Here is a 25,173-nt window from a genome sequence, read left to right on the forward strand (position 1 = left end):
CGCACCTTCCTTCGTTATGACCTTGAGTCAATATAATCACCTGCAACTCAATTGCACATCTCACATCTCTGTATGTTATACTACACCTATTCCTAATCATCCCTAGCCATCGTGTAATATAAATCTTTTATCCTTTTAATATTCCAGCCTATTGGCGAAAAACCGGCTCTATCCAGCTTTATTTTGGACGTTTTTAACTTCACGAGCACTACGTGTGAACCACTACGGACTTTATGATGAAAACTTACTAAGATGGGACATACCTCTATATATGGAGAAAGAACTATATCACTATTTCATATATATATGTCTTTTTTATATATATATTTTATATATATTTTATATTTACATTTATATTTATTTTCATTTTTATTTTTATTATTATTATTTTTATTATTATTTTTATATTTATATTTATTTTTATATTTATTTCCTTTATCTCTATCTTTAATCCGGATATGTTCCTATATACACATGTACTTATATATTCTAATTAGTTCGTCCACTGCCATCCCTCGTCACTGCCCCCCTTGTTTCACTGATTACTGAAGCAGCAGTTGATTACTGCTGCTAAGCTCCGCTGTGCAGAGCGCATCGTCACGGAGATGACGATGCGTTCCACAGTGCGTTCCACCGGCCGGCGGAAGTACCTTCCGCAAAACCGGAAGTGACGCGCGGCGGACCACGCCAGGAACTAGCTGTGCGTTCCAGCGTGCGTTCCACCGCGCTGCACAGCGCCATACGAAGCTTTTAAGCTTCGTTTTTCATTACAATTTCCCTGCCTATCACCTGTTTGTGCCCTCTATACACACAATATGTAGCCACCATGCCTGAAAGTTTAATTAAACTGTCTCCCATTGCCTAAATTCGACATCACCTAACAGGAAGTGATGTCATCAATTACCTGGCCATGTGCTGGGTTCTCACTCTCTCTTCAGGTATAAATAGAGCATCTTTGCTTACTGACCTTATCCCCATGATGAAGTCTAGTTAAGGACGAAACGCGTTGGGACTGATGCACCTGAACTTCCCTTATGGGCAGATAAGCTGTTTTAATATTTAATTTTTGTACGTTTGAAATTTTACTATTTATCTTGGATGCCTACGAAAGATCTGATGTATCCCAGTCCTAATATGGACAGATAAGCTTGTCATTCAATTTTATCTTGTACGCTCGCATTACTTCTACCTTTCATGTTTTATGTGTTTTATTAAATTTTGTGAAAAAACTTTTAAAAAATCCCTGGCTGTGGATTTTAAATTTTTGGGACTTGCATATACCCAGAAAGTTTTAAACACATAATTGGTCCATTTTATCTATAGATTGAACACTGTATATTTTATACTTCTACCTTTATGTTTTATGTGTGTTTTATGGTGAAAAACTTTTAAAACAAAATCCCTGGCTGTGGATTTTAAATTTGTGGGATTTACCTTTACCCAGAAAGTTTTTTAACACACAATTGGTTTATATGATCTGTAGATTGTGATTGCGTAAAAACAGTACGCGCTATGTTATTTTGTTCTTCTTTTTTCATGTACCTGTACTGGTCCAATGACTGAAGCAAAAGTCTATTTATGACAGATAAGTAGTATCCTGTTCTCAATCACATCAGCTCTATAATTTTATTAGACACTAACAGGCGCCCTTTACTTCACTTTCTAAAAATTTTGTTTATGTGTTTTCCAAGCACATATCTATTGCTTAAGGTTGCAGCCACTCTTACTTTAGAGGAAGTGTCACTTATTCTATACACTTGATTTCATAATTTTACTATTTATTAGTGGTAGTGCACCGTGACATCTGAGCGCCCCCGTTTCTCTTTTCGACTACATTTTCTGGTTTCTCTCGGAGGCAGCTAGACACACTGTACACCATAATGTTTAAAAATAGAGGTTTGGAAAAAAGAAACAACCTCTGTCAACAGATTTTTAACGAAGAAAATCCAAGCATATCTCAAGTGACTGTTAACGATGAGGACATGGACTCACTTTTCTGGGAAACAGAAAGACTCCTAACCAAAGAAATCAAAGCATGGTGGGAGATCAAAGGTTTGGAGCAATACATCTCAGTAAATAGAATCCCAAGAGGACTACGCCTTATCAAAAGACCTACTTTTGGTCAGGATAAACAGGATTTTATAAAGAAATGGGATGAAACACTCCACAACTGCTCATTAGAACTAATGAGGCTAATCATCTCAGAGAAAAGGAATATTCTTACCACAATTGAGGAGGACATAAAGAAAAAAGAACAAATACTAGTACGACATCAAGATAAGGAGGAATTCAAAGCCAATGATGCTACCCTAACCAAGAAAATAGAACGTATAGAAGAAGAGGTGATCAAAGGTAAGCAAAAGAAATACCTGAGAGATAAAGAAGATTACGCGCACAACCAAGTGAATAATTGGAGCAGATTCCAAGAAAATAACTATAACCGTATCCCTGTCTATCAAGACCGAAGGACTAAAAGATGGAAGACAACCCCATATCAAAAGAAAGGCAATCAGGAAAGATGGAGAACTACAAACTATCAAGTTTCTCCGTACATGAAACCTTTACCTCTGAAGAATAGGTTCTCTGCTTTACAACGCCTGGACTCCAATAGCGACTCGGATTTTTTATCACCGGACCCGGACACAGACAATCCAGCAACTACCAAGAAAACCTTCTTCAGAGAGAGATTCAAGGCTCAAGCCCCCACAAAAAGAAGCTACCCAGAAGAAGAGGCACAAGGGGCAGCGGCAGGACAAAACCCGAAAAAAAGATACCTCAAATAGACCCTCAGGAAAAAGGAATATTTAACCTGTCAAAACAAACCTTAAGCACGGCAGAAATTTCTTTACTTGGCAAAGGACTAAAATTCGCACCGACATATCAGATGAATAAATTTGAGACTTTTATTGATCTCAACAAGTTTGTCAGAGCATTGACACTAAAGAGACATTTCGCAAGAAAAGATAAAGAAACCACACCATCTCAAGCAACCAAATCCGGTTTGAAAAGAAAATCAAAATTTTATCCTCTAGAGTCCAAAGGCAACTACATCAATGTGTTCTATGAACAAGTCAAAAAAGATTTATGTGAAGAAGATCATGAAAAAAGCAAATTCTCAAACCTAAAAAATGCTGAAAAAGAAGCACTGAAAAAATTACAAGAAAATAGAAACATTGTCATTAAGCAGGCGGACAAAGGAGGAGGCCTCGTAATAATGGACAGAGATGCATATGTGACAGAAGCTACCCGTCTCCTCAGTGACGACACCTCATACAGAAAACTTCCTAACGACCCCACAAATACATTCGTTGAAGAATTGAGAGTTTTACTAGTACAATATCTTCATAATCAAATCTTGGAAAAAGAAGAATTCCAGTACTTAATGACATCAAATCCGGTCATACCCATCTTCTACTTCCTACCAAAGATACACAAGTCCCTTGTTAATCCACCAGGTCGGCCCATTATTGCTGGAATTGACTCATTGACAGCACATATGTCTGAGTACATAGATGTCTTTCTTCAGAAATACGTGGTACAACTCCCGTCATATCTCAAAGACACGAAGAACGTCTTGGACATATTACCAATGGTACAGTGGAAGAATTCTTACTTGTGGATCACCATAGATGTCCAGAGCCTCTACACATGCATTGTACACGAAAAAGGGATTGAAGCGTGTCGGAGGTTTCTGGACAGGGATTTAGATCTCTCCACACTCCATAAAGATGCCATTTGTGACTTTATCAGGTTCATTCTCCGTCACAATTACTTTAAATTCCAGGACACTTATTTTCTCCAGACATGTGGGACAGCCATGGGGACGATTTTTGCGCCCAGCTTCGCGAATCTCCTCATGGGAAGCTGGGAGGAGGAGCATATTCATTCCAACAATCCATGTATCGATCAGCTGATACTTTATAAACGCTATATTGATGATATTCTCATAATCTGGGAAGGTCAAGAAGAAGACTTTCTGGCTTTCTTCAACTTAATATCTACTAACGACTATAACCTAAAATTCACACATCATATGGACAAAGAGAAGATCGACTTTCTGGACCTGACCTTATCAAGTGCAAATCAAAAAATCACCACCTGCAACTATATTAAACAAGTGGACACTAACAGTTACCTACACTATAAAAGCTGTCATGCAAAGGGTTGGAAGAACAACATCCCATACTCCCAATTTCACCGGATCAGACGTAACTGCAGCAATCCAGATGAGTGCGCCAAACAACTGGAACTTTATGCGGGGAGATTCAAAGAGAGACAATATCCAGAGACTACCATCAAGAAGGCACTTGAGAAAGTTTATGATGTCAAGACTGAACCGATCAAAGAGAAATCTGATGAGAAATTCATCCCCTTTATCACTACGTACAACTGTCAGGAACAGTCCATAAAGAAGTCGTTTAATAAACACTGGAACCTCCTTTTACTGGACCCCGTCCTCAAAGACATCATTCCAGAACGCCCAAAAATTGTCTTTAGAAAGACCAAAAGTCTCAAAGACATCATAGCCCCAAGTCTCTTGAAAAAAGAAGAGCCTACAAACAAAATCGGGATGCCTAAGTGCAAAGGAAATTATAAATGTGGAAACTGCAACATGTGCAAGTTTGTACATCCGGTTAGAAGACACTTCTCCAATCATAACAACTCGAAAGAATATCTAATCAAAGACTTCATGAACTGTAACTCAACCATGGTCATATATCTTTTAGAATGCACATGTGGCCTAAAATACGTGGGCAAAACGAAAAGACTACTCAAAATTCGACTACAGGAACATGTCCGAAATATAAAAAATAAAGTAGAGAATCACGCTGTTTCCAAACATTTTAAGGAAAAACACAAATCCAATCCCGAAGACCTGACATTCAAAGCCATCGAGCAAATTAAATCAGGAGAAAGAGGAGGAGATATATTGAACAAATTATCGAAAAGAGAGATGTTCTGGATCTTTGAACTGCAAACTATGGCACCGCTGGGCTTCAATGAAGCATTTGAAATCGCCCCTTTTTTATAAAAGACTCATCACCTATACTTTTAACACAAAATAGTAATATATTATGACCACAATTGCACTATATTATCGCACCTTCCTTCGTTATGACCTTGAGTCAATATAATCACCTGCAACTCAATTGCACATCTCACATCTCTGTATGTTATACTACACCTATTCCTAATCATCCCTAGCCATCGTGTAATATAAATCTTTTATCCTTTTAATATTCCAGCCTATTGGCGAAAAACCGGCTCTATCCAGCTTTATTTTGGACGTTTTTAACTTCACGAGCACTACGTGTGAACCACTACGGACTTTATGATGAAAACTTACTAAGATGGGACATACCTCTATATATGGAGAAAGAACTATATCACTATTTCATATATATATGTCTTTTTTATATATATATTTTATATATATTTTATATTTACATTTATATTTATTTTCATTTTTATTTTTATTATTATTATTTTTATTTTTATTATTATTTTTATATTTATATTTATTTTTATATTTATTTCCTTTATCTCTATCTTTAATCCGGATATGTTCCTATATACACATGTACTTATATATTCTAATTAGTTCGTCCACTGCCATCCCTCGTCACTGCCCCCCTTGTTTCACTGATTACTGAAGCAGCAGTTGATTACTGCTGCTAAGCTCCGCTGTGCAGAGCGCATCGTCACGGAGATGACGATGCGTTCCACAGTGCGTTCCACCGGCCGGCGGAAGTACCTTCCGCAAAACCGGAAGTGACGCGCGGCGGACCACGCCAGGAACTAGCTGTGCGTTCCAGCGTGCGTTCCACCGCGCTGCACAGCGCCATACGAAGCTTTTAAGCTTCGTTTTTCATTACAATTTCCCTGCCTATCACCTGTTTGTGCCCTCTATACACACAATATGTAGCCACCATGCCTGAAAGTTTAATTAAACTGTCTCCCATTGCCTAAATTCGACATCACCTAACAGGAAGTGATGTCATCAATTACCTGGCCATGTGCTGGGTTCTCACTCTCTCTTCAGGTATAAATAGAGCATCTTTGCTTACTGACCTTATCCCCATGATGAAGTCTAGTTAAGGACGAAACGCGTTGGGACTGATGCACCTGAACTTCCCTTATGGGCAGATAAGCTGTTTTAATATTTAATTTTTGTACGTTTGAAATTTTACTATTTATCTTGGATGCTTACGAAAGATCTGATGTATCCCAGTCCTAATATGGACAGATAAGCTTGTCATTCAATTTTATCTTGTACGCTCGCATTACTTCTACCTTTCATGTTTTATGTGTTTTATTAAATTTTGTGAAAAAACTTTTAAAAAATCCCTGGCTGTGGATTTTAAATTTTTGGGACTTGCATATACCCAGAAAGTTTTAAACACATAATTGGTCCATTTTATCTATAGATTGAACACTGTATATTTTATACTTCTACCTTTATGTTTTATGTGTGTTTTATGGTGAAAAACTTTTAAAACAAAATCCCTGGCTGTGGATTTTAAATTTGTGGGATTTACCTTTACCCAGAAAGTTTTTTAACACACAATTGGTTTATATGATCTGTAGATTGTGATTGCGTAAAAACAGTACGCGCTATGTTATTTTGTTCTTCTGTGTGTATATATATATATATATATATATATATATATATATATATACATACACACACGTATAAGTCTATATATGTATGTGTATCTATTACGGTGAGTATCACTGGCTGCTGCTGGGTGCAGGGATGAGGCGCACCGTTAAGAATGTGGCCGCCGGTACAGTGTACCCCCTCGATCACACTATAGCCGCCATTAGTGGCTGGTAAACACAGCTGCCGCCAAGCTCCCGGGACACAGCTGCCGCCAAGCTCCCGAGACTTGCTCAGCGGCAGCGGCTCTTCTTGTTACAGTGCAGCTGGGAGCGCAGCATCATAGCAGGAAGGACGTGCCCGCTGCTTCCTCCTGCTGCACGCCTGCCTGGCCTGCTGTTCTCTTCCAGCGCAGAGGGTGAGTGAGAGAAACAGAATGAATGGGGGGGGGGGGGACACGCAGGCTGAGACACAGAACAAAGGAGGGGGGGCGCAGGCTGAGACACACAGAATTAAAGGGGGTAGGCTGAGAGACAGTGAAGGAGGGGGGTCAAGCTGAGAGACACTGAGTCAATGGGGGGCAGGCTGAGAGACACAGAATTTAAGGGGACAGGCTGAGAGTTGCAGGGGGAAGATGATGGTGTGGCTGATAGATGCTGGGGGTAGATGGCGGTGTGGCTGAGAGACGAGTAGTGGAAGGAAGGCAAAATGGCTGATATATCCAGGGGTTGATGACGGTGTGGCTGAGAGATGAGTAGAGCAGGGGAGACGTTGTGGCTGAGATATGCAGGGGGGAGATGAAGCTTTGGCTGAGATATGCAGGGGAGAGTTGATGGTGTGGCTGAGAGATAAGTAACGGGGGGAGATGATTGTGTGGCTGAGATATGCAGGGAAGAGATGATGGTGTGGCTGAGAGATGAGTAGCAGGGGGGAAGATGATGGTGTGGCTGAGAGATGTGTAGCAGGGGGAGATGATGGTGTGGATGAGATATGCAGGGGGAGATGATGGTGTGGCTGAGGGACGAGTAGAGGGGGAGATGATGGTGTGGCTGAGAGACGAGTAGGGGGAGATGATAGTGTGGCTGATATATGCAGGGGGAGATGATGTGGCTGAGATATGCATGGGGAGAAAATGGGGTGGCTGAGATATGTAGGGGGAGATGATGGTGTGGCTGAGATATGCAAGGGGGAAATGATGGTGTGGCTGAGAGACGAGTAGCAGGGGGGAGATAATGGTGTGGATGAGATATGCAGGGGGGAGGTGATGGTGTGGCTGAGAAACGAGTACAGGGAGAGATGATGGTGTGGCTGAGATATGCAGGGGGATGATGGTGTGGCTGAGAGACGAGTAGAGGGAGATGATGATGTGACTGAGATACACATGAGGGAGATAATGGTGTGGCTGAGATATGCAGGGGGAGATGATGGTGTGGCTGAGATATGTAGGAGGGAGATAATGGTGTGGCTGAGATATGCAGGGGGAGATGATGGTGTGGCTGAGATATGCAGGGGGAGAGGATGGTGTGGATGAGATATGCAGGGGTTAGATGATGGTGTGGCTGAGATGAGTAGCGGGAGGGTGTTGGTGTGGCTGAGATATGCAGGGGGTAGATGATGGTGTGGCTGAGAGATGAGTAGCAGGAGGGAGATGATGCGGTGGCTGAGATATGCAGGGGGTAGATGATGGTGTGGCTGAGAGGCGAGTAGCAGGGCGGAGATGGTGGTGTGGATGAGATATGCAGGGAGAGATGATGGTGTGGCTGAGAGACGAGTAGTGGGGAAGATGATGTAAATGAGGGGGGATGATGGTGTGGCTGAGAGATGAGTAGTGGGGGGATGATGATGTGGATGAGATATGCAGGGGGTAGATGACGGTGTGACTGAGACGAGTAGTGGGGGGAAGATGATGGTGTCGATGAGATATGCAGGGGGTAGATGATGGTGTGGCTGAGATATGCAGGGGGAGATGATGGTGTGGCTGAGAGACGAGTAGTGGGGGGGATGATGGTGTGGCTGAGATATGCAGGGGGGAGATGACAGTGTGGCTGAGAGACGAGTTGCGGGGGGAGATGATGGTGTGGCTGAGATATGCAGGGGGGAGATGATGGTGTGGCTGAGACAAGTAGCAGGTGGGGGGAGATGATGGTGTGGCTGAGATATGCAGGGGGAGATGATGGTGTGGCTGAGAGACGAGTAGTGGGGGGGATGATGGTGTGGATGAGATATGCAGGAGGTAGATGATGGTGTGGCTGGGAGACGAGTAGTCGGGGGAGATGATGGTGTGGATGAGATAAGCAGGGGGGAGATGATGGTGTGGATGAGATATGCAGGAAGGAGATGATGATGTGGCTGGGAGACGAGTAGTGGGGGGATGATGGTGTGGATGAGATATGCAGGGGGTAGATGATGGTGTGACTGAGAGACGAGTAGCGGGGGGATGATGGTGTGGCTGAGATATGCAGGGGGGAGATGATGGTGTGGCTGAGAGACGAGTAGCGGGGGGGAGATGATGGTGTGGCTGAGATATGCAGGGGGAGATGATGGTGTGGCTGAGACAAGTAGCAGATGGGGGAGATGATGGTCTGGATGAGATATGCAGGGGGAGATGATGGTGTGGCTGAGAGACAAGTAGCAGGTGGGGGGAGATGATGTAGATGAGATATGCAGGGGAGATGATGGTGTGGCTGAGAGACGAGTAGTGGGGGGGATGATGGTGTGGATGAGATATGCAGGAGGTAGATGACGGTGTGGCTGGGAGACGAGTAGTCGTGGGAGATGATGGTGTGTATGAGATAAGCAGGGGGGAGATGATGGTGTGGATAAGATATGCAGGAAGGAGATGATGGTGTGGCTGGGAGACGAGTAGTGGGGGGGATGATGGTGTGGATGAGATATGCAGGGGGTAGATGACAGTGTGACTGAGAGACGAGTAGCGGGGGGATGATGGTGTGGCTGAGATATGCAGGGGGGAGATGATGGTGTGGCTGAGAGATGAGTAGCGGGGGGAGATGATGGTGTGGCTGAGATATGTAGGGGGGAGATGATGGTGTGGCTGAGACAAGTAGCAGATGGGGGAGATGATGGTGTGGCTGAGAGACAAGTATCAGGTGGGGGGAGATGATGGTGTGGATGAGATATGCAGGGGAGATGATGGTGTGGCTGAGAGACGAGTAGTGGGGGGAATGATGGTGTGGATGAGATATGCAGGAGGTAGATGACGGTGTGGCTGGGAGACGAGTAGTCGGGGGAGATGATGGTGTGGATGAGATAAGCAGGGGGGAGATGATGGTGTGGATGAGATATGCAGGAAGGAGATGATGGTGTGGCTGGGAGACGAGTAGTGGGGGGGATGACAGTGTGGCTGAGAGACGAGTAGCGGGGGGGATGATGGTGTGGCTGAGATATGCAGGAGGTAGATGATGGTGTGGCTGGGAGACGAGTAGTCGGGGGAGATGATGGTGTGGATGAGATAAGCAGGGGGGAGATGATGGTGTGGATGAGATATGCAGGAAGGAGATGATGATGTGGCTGGGAGACGAGTAGTGGGGGGATGATGGTGTGGATGAGATATGCAGGGGGTAGATGATGGTGTGACTGAGAGACGAGTAGCGGGGGGATGATGGTGTGGCTGAGATATGCAGGGGGGAGATGATGGTGTGGCTGAGAGACGAGTAGCGGGGGGAGATGATGGTGTGGCTGAGATATGCAGGGGGAGATGATGGTGTGGCTGAGACAAGTAGCAGATGGGGGAGATGATGGTCTGGCTGAGATATGCAGGGGGAGATGATGGTGTGGCTGAGAGACAAGTAGCAGGTGGGGGGAGATGATGATGTGGATGAGATATGCAGGGGAGATGATGGTGTGGCTGAGAGACGAGTAGTGGGGGGGATGATGGTGTGGATGAGATATGCAGGAGGTAGATGACGGTGTGGCTGGGAGACGAGTAGTCGTGGGAGATGATGGTGTGGATGAGATAAGCAGGGGGGAGATGATGGTGTGGATAAGATATGCAGGAAGGAGATGATGGTGTGGCTGGGAGACGAGTAGTGGGGGGGATGATGGTGTGGATGAGATATGCAGGGGGTAGATGACAGTGTGACTGAGAGACGAGTAGCGGGGGGATGATGGTGTGGCTGAGATATGCAGGGGGGAGATGATGGTGTGGCTGAGAGATGAGTAGCGGGGGGAGATGATGGTGTGGCTGAGATATGTAGGGGGGAGATGATGGTGTGGCTGAGACAAGTAGCAGATGGGGGAGATGATGGTGTGGCTGAGATATGCAGGGGGAGATGATGGTGTGGCTGAGAGACAAGTAGCAGGTGGGGGGAGATGATGGTGTGGATGAGATATGCAGGGGAGATGATGGTGTGGCTGAGAGACGAGTAGTGGGGGGGATGATGGTGTGGATGAGATATGCAGGAGGTAGATGACGGTGTGGCTGGGAGACGAGTAGTCGGGGGAGATGATGGTGTGGATGAGATAAGCAGGGGGGAGATGATGGTGTGGATGAGATATGCAGGAAGGAGATGATGGTGTGGCTGGGAGACGAGTAGTGGGGGGGATGATGGTGTGGCTGAGATATGCAGGGGGGAGATGACAGTGTGGCTGAGAGACGAGTAGCGGGGGGGATGATGGTGTGGCTGAGATATGCAGGGGGGAGATGACAGTGTGGCTGAGAGACGAGTAGCGGGGGGAGATGATGGTGTGGCTGAGATATGCAGGGGGAGATGATGGTGTGGCTGAGATATGCAGGGGGAGATGATGGTGTGGCTGAGATATGCAGGGGGAGATGACGGTGTGGTTGAGAGATGAGTAGCGGGGGGAGATCATGGTTTGACTGGGATATGCAGTGGGGAGATGATGGTGTGACTGGGATATGCAGGGGGGAGATGATGGTGTGGCTGAGATATGCAGGGGAGATGATGGTATGGCTGAGATATGCAGGGGGATGATGGTGTGGCTGAGATATGCAGGGGGGAGATGATGGTGTGGCTGAGATATGCAGGGGGGAGATGATGGTGTGGCTGGGAGGGGTATAAGGTGTCACAGCTGGCATGAATCTCTGTTGTATGACTTTGGTTATATTCCTACACAATCAGGCATCTTCCATGTGATTTCCTACATGAATAGTGAATACCGACTAAAGACGCCGTCTGACCTGGGGGGACATTTCTTCAGAGGTTCTCCATTCTGAGAAACCAGCATAAAGGTAAGTGCATATGGGATGTACAGTACATGAATGTTCTCAGAGTGACGAGAAGTGGGGGCGTGTCATGTTGACAGCTGCCATTTTCATTGTCCACGACCATTTTTTGGTTGCACGCCTACGGTACGCACGCACAGTACCACTAAGATTTGTTTACTACTTGCACCACTGCCTGCCACCTCCCTGCAGTCTCTCCCCTCTGCCAGGGACTGACCTGTCACTCACCTCCCCGCAGTCACTCACCTCCCTGCAGTCACTCACCTCCCCGCAGTCTCTCACCTCCCCGCACTCACTCACCTCCCCGCACTCCCTCACCTCCCCGCAGTCTCTCACCTCCCGCAGTCACTCACCTCCCCGCAGTCACTCACCTCCCTGCAGTCACTCACCTCCCCGCAGTCTCTCACCTCCCCGCACTCACTCACCTCCCCGCACTCCCTCACCTCCCCGCAGTCTCTCACCTCCCGCAGTCACTCACCTCCCCGCAGTCACTCACCTCCCTGCAGTCTCTCCCTTCTGCCAGGGACTGACCTGTCTCTCGCCTCCCTGCAGTCTCTCGCCTCCCCACAGTCTCTCACCTCCCCGCAGTCTCTCACCTCCCCGCAGTCACTCACCTCCCTGCAGTCTCTCACCTCCCTGCAGTCACTCACCTCCCCGCAGTCACTCACCTCCCCACAGTCACTCACCTCCCTCCAGTCTCTCACCTCCCTGCAGTCACTCACCTCCCCGCAGTCACTCACCTCCCTGCAGTCTCTCACCTCCCCGCACTCACCTCCCTGCACTCACTCACCTCCCCACAGTCTCTCACCTCCCGCAGTCACTCACCTCCCTGCAGTCACTCACCTCCCTGCAGTCTCTCGCCTCCCCACAGTCTCTCACCTCCCCGCAGTCTCTCACCTCTCCGCAGTCACTCACCTCCGCGCACTCACTCAGCTCCCCACAGTCTCTCACCTCCCCGCAGTCTCTCACCTCCCTGCAGTCTCTCACCTCCCTGCAGTCTCTCACCTCCCGCAGTCACACACCTCCCTGCAGTCACTCGTCTCCCTGCAGTCACTCACCTCCCCACAGTCTTTTGCCTCCCCGCAGTCACTCACCTCCCCGCAGTCACTCACCTCCCCACAGTCTCTTGCCTCCACGCAGTCACTCACCTCCCCGCAGTCACTCACCTCCCTGCAGTCTCTTGCCTCCCCACAGTCTCTCACCTCCCCGCAGTCACTCACCTCCCCGCAGTCACTCACCTCCCTGCAGTCACTCACCTCCCCGCAGTCACTCACCTCCCTGCAGTCACTCACCTCCCCGCAGTCACTCACCTCCCTGCAGTCACTCGCCTCCCCACAGTCTCTTGCCTCCCCGCAGTCACTCACCTCCCCGCAGTCACTCACCTCCCCGCAGTCACTCACCTCCCTGCAGTCTCTTGCCTCCCCACAGTCTCTCACCTCCCCGCAGTCACTCACCTCCCCGCAGTCACTCACCTCCCCGCAGTCACTCACCTCCCTGCAGTCACTCGCCTCCCCGCAGTCTCTTGCCTCCCCGCAGTCACTCACCTCCCCGCAGTCACTCACCTCCCCGCAGTCACTCACCTCCCTGCAGTCTCTTGCCTCCCCTCAGTCTCTCACCTCCCCGCAGTCACTCACCTCCCCGCAGTCTCTCACCTCCCCGCAGTCTCTCACCTCCCCGCAGTCACTCACCTCCCCGCAGTCACTCACCTCCCTGCAGTCTCTCACCTCCCCGCAGTCTCTCACCTCCCCGCAGTCACTCACCTCCCTGCAGTCTCTCACCTCCCTGCAGTCTCTCCAGAACGCTCTGCTGCTCACAGATGACACTTTCCAGACTCTGGATGAGACTGTGCTTGTCTTGCATGCGCTGCTTGTAGGCCTCGCGGAGGGTCCTCAGCTGCTTCTTGCGCCGGTGTTCCTCCCTGTGGAGCTGGGCCCGGTATTCCTGAGCCGTACTCTGCAGCCGCTGCATCTGGGAGTAATGCTCCAGGAAGGTGATGAGATGGGACATGACGGTGAGGAGCGGGGATGCCGGCTGGAAGGGGAGAAGAAGACACGTTATGGCGGTAATATGGTAACTCCCTCACCCCTCTGCCCTGAGGATGGAGACCGGCACACGTGTAGCTGTCAGGGGGGGGTACATATACCACTATCAGCAGATTGTGAGAGCCACGGGGAGGTAATCTGACCCATTATACAGGTATGTGGCTGTCACTCTGAGACTCAATGACTGCAGACTTCCATGTAATGACGACGTTACACTGCGGAACGCGTTGGACCTAGAAGCTGGCACTCCATGGCTAGAGAACCTGAGTCCTCAGCACCTGTGTTACTGGACAGTGTAGGGGAGAGCTCAGTGGGAAGTGTTCTGTGTCCCTGCATGTTCCCCCAGATACCACCATCTGTCCTCAGAAGATGGAGCCAGGGCAAAGCCCACTCTCCTGCAACTTTACATTACACCTTCACATTGTCTAGCTAAGATAATGTATCACTTCACCTCAACATGCATGTCATCATTATCACTTCACCTCAACATGCAAGTCATCATTATCACTTCACCTCAACATGCAAGTCATCATTATCACTCCACCTCAACATGCAAGTCATCATTATCACTTCACCTCAACATGCAAGTCATCATTATCACTTCACCTCAACATGCATGTCATCATTATCACTTCACCTCAACATGCAAGTCATCATTATCACTTCACCTCAACATGCAAGTCATCATTATCACTTCACCTCAACATGCATGTCATCATTATCACTTCACCTCAACATGCAAGTCATCATTATCACTTCACCTCAACATGCATGTCATCATTATCACTTCACCTCAACATGCAAGTCATCATTATCACTTCACCTCAACATGCAAGTCATCATTATCACTTCACCTCAACATGCAAGTCATCATTATCACTTCACCTCAACATGCAAGTCATCATTATCACTTCACCTCAACATGCAAGTCATCATTATCACTTCACCTCAACATGCATGTCATCATTATCACTTCACCTCAACATGCAAGTCATCATTATCACTTCACCTCAACATGCATGTCATCATTATCACTTCACCTCAACATGCATGTCATCATTATCACTTCACCTCAACATGCAAGTCATCATTATCACTCCACCTCAACATGCATGTCATCATTATCACTTTACCTCAACATGCATGTCATCATTATCACTTCACCTCAACATGCATGTCATCATTATCACTCCACCTCAACATGCATGTCATCATTATCACTTCACCTCAACATGCATGTCATCATTATCACTTCACCTCAACATGCATGTCATCATTATCACTTCACCTCAACATGCATGTCATCATTATCACTTCACCTCAACATGCGAGTCATCATTATCACTTCACCTCAACATGCGAGTCATCATTATCACTTCACCTCAACATGCGAGTCATCATTATCACTTCACCTCAACATGCGAGTCATCATTATCACTTCACCTCAACATGCATGTCATCATTATCACTTCACCTCAACATGCATGTCATCATTATCACTTCACCTCAACATGCATGTCATCATTATCACTTCACCTCAACATGCATGTCATCATTATCACTTCACCTCAACATGCGAGTCATCATTATCACTTCACCTCAACATGCGAGTCATCATTATCACTTCACCTCAACATGCGAGTCATCATTATCACTCCACCTCAACATGCAAGTCATCATTATCACTCCACCTCAACATGCATGTCATCATTATCACTTCACCTCAACATGCGAGTCATCATTATCACTTCACCTCAACATGCGAGTCATCATTATCACTTCACCTCAACATGCAAGTCATCATTATCACTTCACCTCAACATGCATGTCATCATTATCACTTCACCTCAACATGCAAGTCATCATTATCACTTCACCTCAACATGCGAGTCATCATTATCACTTCACCTCAACATGCGAGTCATCATTATCACTTCACCTCAACATGCGAGTCATCATTATCACTTCACCTCAACATGCGAGTCATCATTATCACTTCACCTCAACATGCGAGTCCTCATTATCACTTCACCTCAACATGCATGTCATCATTATCACTTCACCTCAACATGCGAGTCATCATTATCACTTCACCTCAACATGCAAGTCATCATTATCACTTCACCTCAACATGCATGTCATCATTATCACTTCACCTCAACATGCGAGTCATCATTATCACTTCACCTCAACATGCGAGTCATCATTATCACTTCACCGCAACATGCGAGTCATCATTATCACTTCACCTCAACATGCATGTCATCATTATCACTTCACCTCAACATGCATGTCATCATTATCACTCCACCTCAACATGCATGTCATCATTATCACTTCACCTCAACATGCATGTCATCATTATCACTTCACCTCAACATGCATGTCATCATTATCACTTCACCTCAACATGCATGTCATCATTATCACTTCACCTCAACATGCAAGTCATCATTATCACTTCACCTCAACATGCAAGTCATCATTATCACTTCACCTCAACATGCATGTCATCATTATCCCTTCACCTCAACATGCAAGTCATCATTATCACTTCACCTCAACATGCAAGTCATCATTATCACTTCACCTCAACATGCAAGTCATCATTATCACTTTACCTCAACATGCAAGTCATCATTATCACTTCACCTCAACATGCAAGTCATCATTATCACTTCACCTCAACATGAAAGTCATCATTATCACTTTACCTCAACATGCAAGTCATCATTATCACTTCACCTCAACATGCAAGTCATCATTATCACTTCACCTCAACATGCATGTCCTCATTATCACTTCACCTCAACATGCAAGTCATCATTATCACTCCACCTCAACATGCATGTCATCATTATCACTTTACCTCAACATGCATGTCATCATTATCACTTTACCTCAACATGCATGTCATCATTATCACTTCACCTCAACATGCAAGTCATCATTATCACTTTACCTCAACATGCAAGTCATCATTATCACTTCACATCAACATGCAAATATTCATTATCACTTCACCTCAACATGCATGTCATCATTATCACTTCACCTCAACATGCAAGTCATCATTATCACTCCACCTCAACATGCAAGTCATCATTATCACTCCACCTCAACATGCATGTCATCTATCACTTTACCTCAACATGCATGTCATCATTATCACTTCACCTCAACATGCGAGTCATCATTATCACTTCACCTCAACATGCATGTCATCATTATCACTTCACCTCAACATGCATGTCATCATTATCACTTTACCTCAACATGCATGTCATCATTATCACTTCACCTCAACATGCAAGTCATCATTATCACTTTACCTCAACATGCAAGTCATCATTATCACTTTACCTCAACATGCAAGTCATCATTATCACTTCACCTCAACATGCAAGTCATCATTATCACTTTACCGCACCATACTTCCACAATATGCTACAGCACTGTACCACCACAATATGCTACAGCGCTGTACCACCACAATATGCTACAGCGCTGGACCGCCACAATATGCTACAGCGCTGGACCGCCACAATATGCTACAGTGCTGGACCGCCACAATATGCTACGCCACAATTCTCTGTAACACTGGACTGCCTCAATATGCTACAGCACTGTACCGCCACAATATTCTACAGCATCCGGCCACCACAATATGCTACAGTGCTGTACCGCCACAATATGCTACAGTGCTGTACCACCACAATATGCTACAGCGCTGTACCGCCACAATATGCTACAGCGCTGTACCGCCACAATATGCTACAGTGCTGTACCGCCACAATATGCTACAGCGCTGGACCGCCATAATATGCTACAGCGCTGGACCGCCACAATATGCTACAGTGCTGGACCGCCACAATATGCTACGCCACAATTCTCTGTAACACTTGACTGCCTCAATATGCTACAGCACTGTACCGCCACAATATTCTACAGCATCCGGCCACCACAATATGCTACAGTGCTGTACCGCCACAATATGCTACAGCGCTGTACCACCACAATATGCTACAGCACTGGGCCACCACAATATGCTATAGTGCTGGGCCACCACAATATGCTATAGCACTGTACCGCCACAATATTCTACAGCACTGGGCCACCACAATATGCTGCACAATGTGCAGCGATGAGGCCAAAAAACAGCACTTCTGCGCATGCGGCGCAATGCGCACGCGCGACGTACTATTACAACGAACAATGTAGTTTCACACAGGGTCTTGCGAAGCATTTCATAAGCACTGCTGGCCGCAGAGTGATTGACAGGAAGAGGGCGTTTCTGGGTGTCAACTGACCGTTTTCAGGGAGTGTTTGGAAAAACGCAGGCGTGGCAGGAAAAATGCAGGCATGGCTGGGCGAACGCAGGGCGTGTTTGTGATGTCAAAACAGGAACTGAACAGTCTGAAGTGATCGCAAGCGCTGAGTAGGTTTTGAACTACTCTGAAACTGCACAAAAAAACTTTGTAGCCGCTCTGCGATCCTTTCGTTCACACTTCTGCTAAGCTAAAATACACTCCCAGTGGGAGGCGGAATAGCGTTTGCACGGCTGCAAAAAACTGCTAGCGAGCGATCAACTTGGAATGACCACCAAAGTTCCAGAGGCTAACTGCGATAATAACAAGAGATAACCTGGCTATTGTAGCAATTACAGAGTCATGGTGCAATGAGAGTCATGACTGGGACATAGCTATACCAGGATACAATTTATTTAGGAAAGATAGAATGGGAAGAATAGGAGGAGGGGTAGCAATGTATGTAAAAAAAAAGTATAAATGCTACTTTAATACAAAATATTGATGACAAAACTGAGGACCTTTGGGTCACCATAGAAACCGGGGAGAAGGACATTATTCGTATTGGGGTGATCTATAGACCACCAGGCCAGGGGCAGGATTTGGACAGGAACCTATTGTTGGACATCACTACATGGGAGACTTTAATTTGCCTCATGTAAATCGGGAGGGGCTTTTGCAAGTTCAGCAACAAGTGTCAAATTTCTAAATTCCTTACAGGTAGCATCTTTCAAGCAATTGGTGAGGGAGCCTACTCACAAAGACTCAATATTAGATTTAATTCTTACAAATGGAGACAGAATATCAGACATATATGTGCGTGAGCACCTGGGATCTAGTGATCATCAAGCAGGATGGTTTAGTATAAAGACAGGATCCAACTCCTGTCACACAAAAACAAAGGTGTTGGATTTTAGAAATGCTGACTTTGCAAAAATGGGGAGATGTTTAAGTGATTCATTGGTGGACTGGAAGAACTTGGAAGGGGTGCAGGAGAGCTGGGAAAAACTAAAAAGTGCAATACTAAGGGCAACAGACCTTTGTATCAAAAGGGTTAGGAAAAGCACCAGGAAAAGGAAGCCAGTGTGGTTCACAAAAGAAGTATCAACTAGTGTGAAAGCAAAAAAGATGGCTTTTAGGAAATACAAACAGACTCAAAATAATAACGACAAAGAGGCGTATCTTGACAGACGGAAGGATGCTAAGAAAGTGATCAGACGTGCAAAGGCAGAAGCTGAGGAGAAAATGGCCCAGTCAGTAGATAAAGGGGGCAAAACTTTTTTTAAGTATATAAGTGAAAGGAGAAAATCAAATGGAGGAATAATAACACTTAAGACAGAGAGTGAGAATTTGGTGGAGGGAGACAAGGCAATAGCAGATCACCTAAATAATTATTTTTGCTCAGTATTTACTACAGAAGAAGGGATGGGGCCACAGTTAAGTTGCAGGGACATTCATAAAAATAAGGTAGATGAAAGTACATTTACAGAGGAGAAGGTCCTAACAGAACTTTCAAAACTAAAAGTGGATAAATCAATAGGGCCAGATGGGATACACCCAAGGATACTAAAAGAGCTAAAAGATGTGCTGGTGGCACCTTTAACAGAATTATTTAACCAGTCACTAAATACAGGTGCCATTCCAGAGGGCTGGTAAAGAGCAAATGTAGTTCCACTTCACAAAAGTGGAAGCAAGGAAGAAGCAAGTAACTACAGACCAGTAAGCCTTACATCCATAGTAGGGAAATTAATGGAAAAACTATTAAAAGAAAGAGTTGTGAAAGATCTTAATCAAACAACTTACAGGATCCAAAACAGCATGGATTTACTGGTGGGAGATCATGCCAAACAAATCTTATTGACTTTTTTGACTCTGTGACGAAAATAATAGATCAAGGGGAAGCTGTAGATGTAGCATATCTAGACTTTAGTAAGGCATTTGACACTGTCCCACATCGCAGACTGCTAAATAAACTTTAAAGCGTGGGGGTGGATTATAGAATAGTTAAATGGATAAGAACCTGGTTGCAGGATAGGAAACAGACAGTTGTAGTAAATGGAGTGCAATCTATGGAGGGAAATGTTACCAGTGGAGTACCCCAGGGATCTGTACTTGGTCCAGTTCTCTTTAATATCTTTGTTGGTGACATTGCAGATGGTATTGAAGGGAAGATATGCCTTTTTGCAGATGATACAAAGATATGCAACAGAGTAGACACACCGGGAGGGGTAAAACAAATGATTGATGACATAGGTAGGCTTGAGAAATGGTCAAGAACGTGGCAACTACAGTTTAATGCTAAAAAATGCAAAATCATGCACTTGGATCTCAAAAACCCAAAGGCTAAATATAGTATCAAGGGTTCTATAATGGAAACTACTGAGGAGGGAAGGGATTTAGGAGTCACTATTTCAAGTGACTTGAAGGCAGGAAAGCAATGCAACAAAGCAATGAGAAAGGCTAGTCAGATGCTTGATTGCATAGGGAGAGGAATCAGTAGCAGGAAAAAATAAGTGATAATGTCACTGTATAGGTCATTGGTATGGCCCCATCTGGAATACTGTGTCCAGTTCTGGATACTATGGGGGTAATTCAGAGTTGATCGCAGCAGCAAATTTGTTGGGCAAAACCATGTGCACTGCAGGGGAGGCAGATGTAACATGTGCAGAGAGAGTTAGATTTGGTGGGTTATTTTGTTTGGGTATGGTAAATACTGGCTGCTCTTTTTTGCACTGCAATTTAGATTTCAGTTTGAACACACCACACCCAAATCTAACTCTCTCTGCACATGTTACATCTGCCACCCCTGCAGTGCACATGGTTTTGCCCAACTGCTAACAAATTTGCTGCTGCGATCAACTCTGAATTAGCCCCATACTGTATCTCCAGAAGGATATAAATACATTAGAGACAGTACAAAGAAGGGCAAATAAAATGGTGCATGGCCGACATCACAAAACTTATCCGGAAAGGCTAAAAGATCTCAACATGTATAGTTTGGAGGAGAGAAGGGAAAACGGGGGCATGATAGAAACTTTCAAATATATCAAGGGTTTTAACAAAGTTCAGGAGGGAAACATTCTCCAAATGAAGAGAAGTATTAGAACTCGAGGACATGCACTGAGACTGGAGGGGGGGAGGTTCAGGGGAAATTTGCGGAAAAATAATTTCACAGAAAGGGTAGTGGATAAGTGGAATAGCCTCCCATCAGAGGTGGTAGAGGCTAAGACAGTAGAGCAATTTAAACATGCTTGGGATAGACATAAGGATCCTTACAAAGAAATAAGGATCAAATAAGGTTAGAGATAAAAATAATGTAAAAAAAAGTGGGGCAGACTAGATGGGCCAAGTGGTTCTTATCTGCCGTCACATTCTATGTTTCTGTGACAGACGGGTCAGATCTGGATATCAGGAATGGGCAGGGGACGGCAGGAACCACACAGGGAGAGCACTGGTAAGCACAGGGACATAACGCTGGAGTAAGGGGTGGGAGCCTAGGAACTCCCTTATACAAGTGGAGATCAAATCTGCCACCAAACGTGATGTCACATGTCGGCAGGCCTGGTCCATTACATTTATGCAGGGCGGCGTGCACATTCCTACGGGGGCCGCGGCCGCCTGTACACTGAGAATCTGTGGTGAAGTACACGCAGACCGCGTACCAGCCTGTGTAATGGATCCCATAGCAGGAAGGAGTCTGGGACTTGTAGTGCTAGTGATGGCAAGCAGAGCGTATAGAAGTAATGCACGTTTACCTTGCTGGGGTCCTGACCGGTAGACGCGGATCGTTCGGCGCTGCTCTCCTGCTTAAAGGCCAGGAACTCAGTGAGGGGGGAGCGGAGATCTCCCAATAAGTGATCGTCAGACCCTCCGGCCTCATCCTCCGACGCCGAGATCTCACTGCTGTCATCACTACCTGCAAATCAGTACACAAGGCACAAAAGTATTAACAAGAGATAAAGTGGGGACGGAAAAGAGAGGGAAAGTACCAGCCAATCAGCTTCCTAGCTGCCATGGTACAGGCTGTTTGATAAATGACAGTTAGGAGCTGATTGGCTGCTACTTTATCTCTTGTTATGGCTGAATACACAGTCAGTGTAATATTCTATGTTGTTTTATAAAGTTGTGTATACGGCGCTGTATAATAACCGAGGCCTTATACGTAGCAAGATGCCCAGATAGGAGGGAGGAGCTTCTAATGGAGCAGGCAGCGAATGAATGACTAGGTCTAATCCATCATAGGCTCTGATTGGCTGCAGGTTGTTTTAGAGCAATGAGTGATCTAATGCTCTGATTGGCTGCAGGTTGTTCTAGTCCTGCGAGTGATCTAACGCTCTGATTGGCTGCAGGTTATTCTAGTCCTGAGAGTGATCTAATGCTCTGATTGGCTGCAGGTTATTCTAGTCCTGAGAGTGATCTAATGCTCTGATTGGCTGCAGGTTGTTCTAGTCCTGCGAGTGATCTAATGCTCTGATTGGCTGCAGGTTGTTCTAGTCCTGCGAGTGATCTAATGCTCTGATTGGCTGCAGGTTGTTCTAGTCCTGCGAGTGATCTAATGCTCTGATTGGCTGCAGGTTGCTCTAGAGCAATGAGTGATCTAATGCTCTGATTGGCTGCTGGTTGTTCTAGTCCTGTGAGTTATCTAATGCTCTGATTGGCTGCTGGTTGTTCTAGTCCTGCGAGTGATCTAATGCTCTGATTGGCTGCAGGTTGTTCTAGTCCTGCGAGTGATCTAATGCTCTGATTGGCTGCAGGTTGCTCTAGAGCAATGAGTGATCTAATGCTCTGATTGGCTGCTGGTTGTTCTAGTCCTGTGAGTTATCTAATGCTCTGATTGGCTGCTGGTTGTTCTAGTCCTGTGAGTTATCTAATGCTCTGATTGGCTGCTGAGGAATACTATACAATGACTGACAGAGGTGTAAGCTGCTGGAGCCCCATTAGGTTACGATAACTCTATGTGCTATTCCACCATTTTTCCTCCTTTTCTTATGTAAATGAGTAAGACGTGGGTGTGGCTTCGTGAGAGACTCAGTAATATGTCCCTTTTCCAGAATATATATAATATGGCTTCATATAATGATGATCCTGCATACACAGAGCAGGATGAGACCATAGGATGAAGCACATAGATAGTGTGATAGAGATATTGCAGGATTTCCGTCACCTACTTTCCAGATCATCTAGCTCCGGCCACAATATGTTCTGCCTGGATTTGTCTGTCTCCACCACAGGGGAACCTGCCTGCACAAGAGAGTAAAATAGATTGTTAGCTCACATGGCAAGCACACACACTTCCCACTGCTGAATGGTCATTATATGAATATTTCCCTCTGTATGTCTGACTTCCACTGTAAATCTGAGGGATAGCGCTGTGGTAGTGACTGTCACTTGATGTAATAAGTACGTTTATTCTTAAACTGAGTTATGAATCTGCCGCACACTTGGCAATAGACGACTCACGCCTAGGACTCAGGATGCTGCCATTGTCCGTAACCGAGGAGACAGATGCGGAAAACCTTTTGTTAGCCCCTAGAGGTTTATTATTAGGACGTTAATGCAGTATCAGGCCTGAGAAGTCCTTTAGGTTAAAATCATTTCCCTATATCACTGGTAATTGAACTCAGAGCCAGGCCAAGCATCATTACAATGTTGGTGAATTTATGATGGCTGGAGAAAGTGGCCAATTACCTTACAGGGCAGTCTTCTGTTTTTGTTTGCATCTAAAGTAAGCAACCCAGTGGGGGGTAATCATCACACATGTATTCAGAGACACACATTGGTAACACTAGATTAAAGGCACATCTTATTGGATATGGTTTATGACTTGAAATTATGGGGGGTCATTCCGAGTTGATTGCTAGCAGAAAATGTTTGCTGCGATGATGCAAAAAAACGGCGCTTCTGCGCATGCGTATGCTGCGCAATGCGTATGCGCGACGTACTTTCACAACGACCGATGTAGTTTCACATAAGGTCTAGCGAAGCTTTTCAGTCGCACTGCTGGCCGCAGAGTGATTGACATGAAGAGGGCGTTTCTGGGTGTCAACTGACCGTTTTCAGGGAGTGTTCGAAAAAATGCAAGCGTACCAGGAAAAATGCAGGCATTGCTGGGCGAACACAGGGCGTGTTCGTGACGTCAAAACAGGAACTGAATAGTCTGAAGTCATCGCAAGCGCTGAGTAGGTCTGAAGCTACTCTGAAACTGCACAAAATTATTTTGTAGCCGCTCTGCGATCCTTTCATTCGCACTTCTGCTAAGTACACTCCCAGTGGGCGGCGGCATAGCGTTTGTATGGCTGCTAAAAACTGCTAGCGAGCGATCAACTCGGAATGACCCCCCATATCTCCATAGTAGCACAGCATATGGAAAATAATCTGAAACATAGCTGAGGTCTATTTGCCTGTGGAGTGTGTTATTTAATTATATCACTCACAAGTACAGTTTCCAAGATATGAAACATCCCAACAATCCCACATCACAAACACATGACATTTACACTCATATAGTACATAAAATAGCAGAGAGTAATATGGACACCCCATATTCTAGATCATCACATAGCAGGGGAAGGTATGCACAATTATGGGGATTTAAGTGAAGAGTGAGTTGAGCAGTTCAGGGATGACCCGAGCATTAATTATCTAATCCTGCATTTGCCAGGCCCTTGGGTGACTGCATGCAAGGTGTGATGCTCTGCGGATAAAAAGTATGAGCACCTTTTGTTCTGGGTTCAGACTGGGAGATCAATGACGCATTGAAGTTTAAACCTGCATTTATCCGCATTTCCTCCCCGGTCGGGACACATAGTCTGAGCGTTACTCTGTACGTTTTATATGCATGTATGTACTTTGTAACAGTGTCTTGATAACCTTCTTTGTAAATAAGCATTATACTTTTTTTTGAACATAAAGCTTTTATTTGTTAGTTAATGCACGTGTGCTCCCAGAACACCATCATTGTAGATGGCTAGAATATGCTATAAACTATCATTAAGTACCAAAGTAGAGGGCGGTACCACA

General features: G+C 45.6%; 1 protein-coding gene across 1 annotated transcript in view; it reads right to left on the bottom strand.

Moving 5' to 3' along the window:
• Positions 1–25,173, bottom strand: part of LOC134927077 (kinesin-like protein KIFC3) — a 280,022-nt gene that overhangs the window by 230,351 nt on the left and 24,498 nt on the right. Inside the window, exons 2-4 of the mRNA XM_063921075.1 lie at positions 23,318–23,394; positions 21,909–22,065; positions 13,583–13,835 (exon numbers count right to left, since the gene is read on the bottom strand). Coding sequence (XP_063777145.1) covers positions 13,583–13,835; positions 21,909–22,065; positions 23,318–23,394 — 487 coding nt within the window. The remainder of the gene's footprint in view (positions 1–13,582; positions 13,836–21,908; positions 22,066–23,317; positions 23,395–25,173) is intronic.

This window comes from Pseudophryne corroboree, chromosome 5, assembly GCF_028390025.1.
Source record: "Pseudophryne corroboree isolate aPseCor3 chromosome 5, aPseCor3.hap2, whole genome shotgun sequence".
NCBI classification, from domain to species: domain Eukaryota; kingdom Metazoa; phylum Chordata; class Amphibia; order Anura; family Myobatrachidae; genus Pseudophryne; species Pseudophryne corroboree.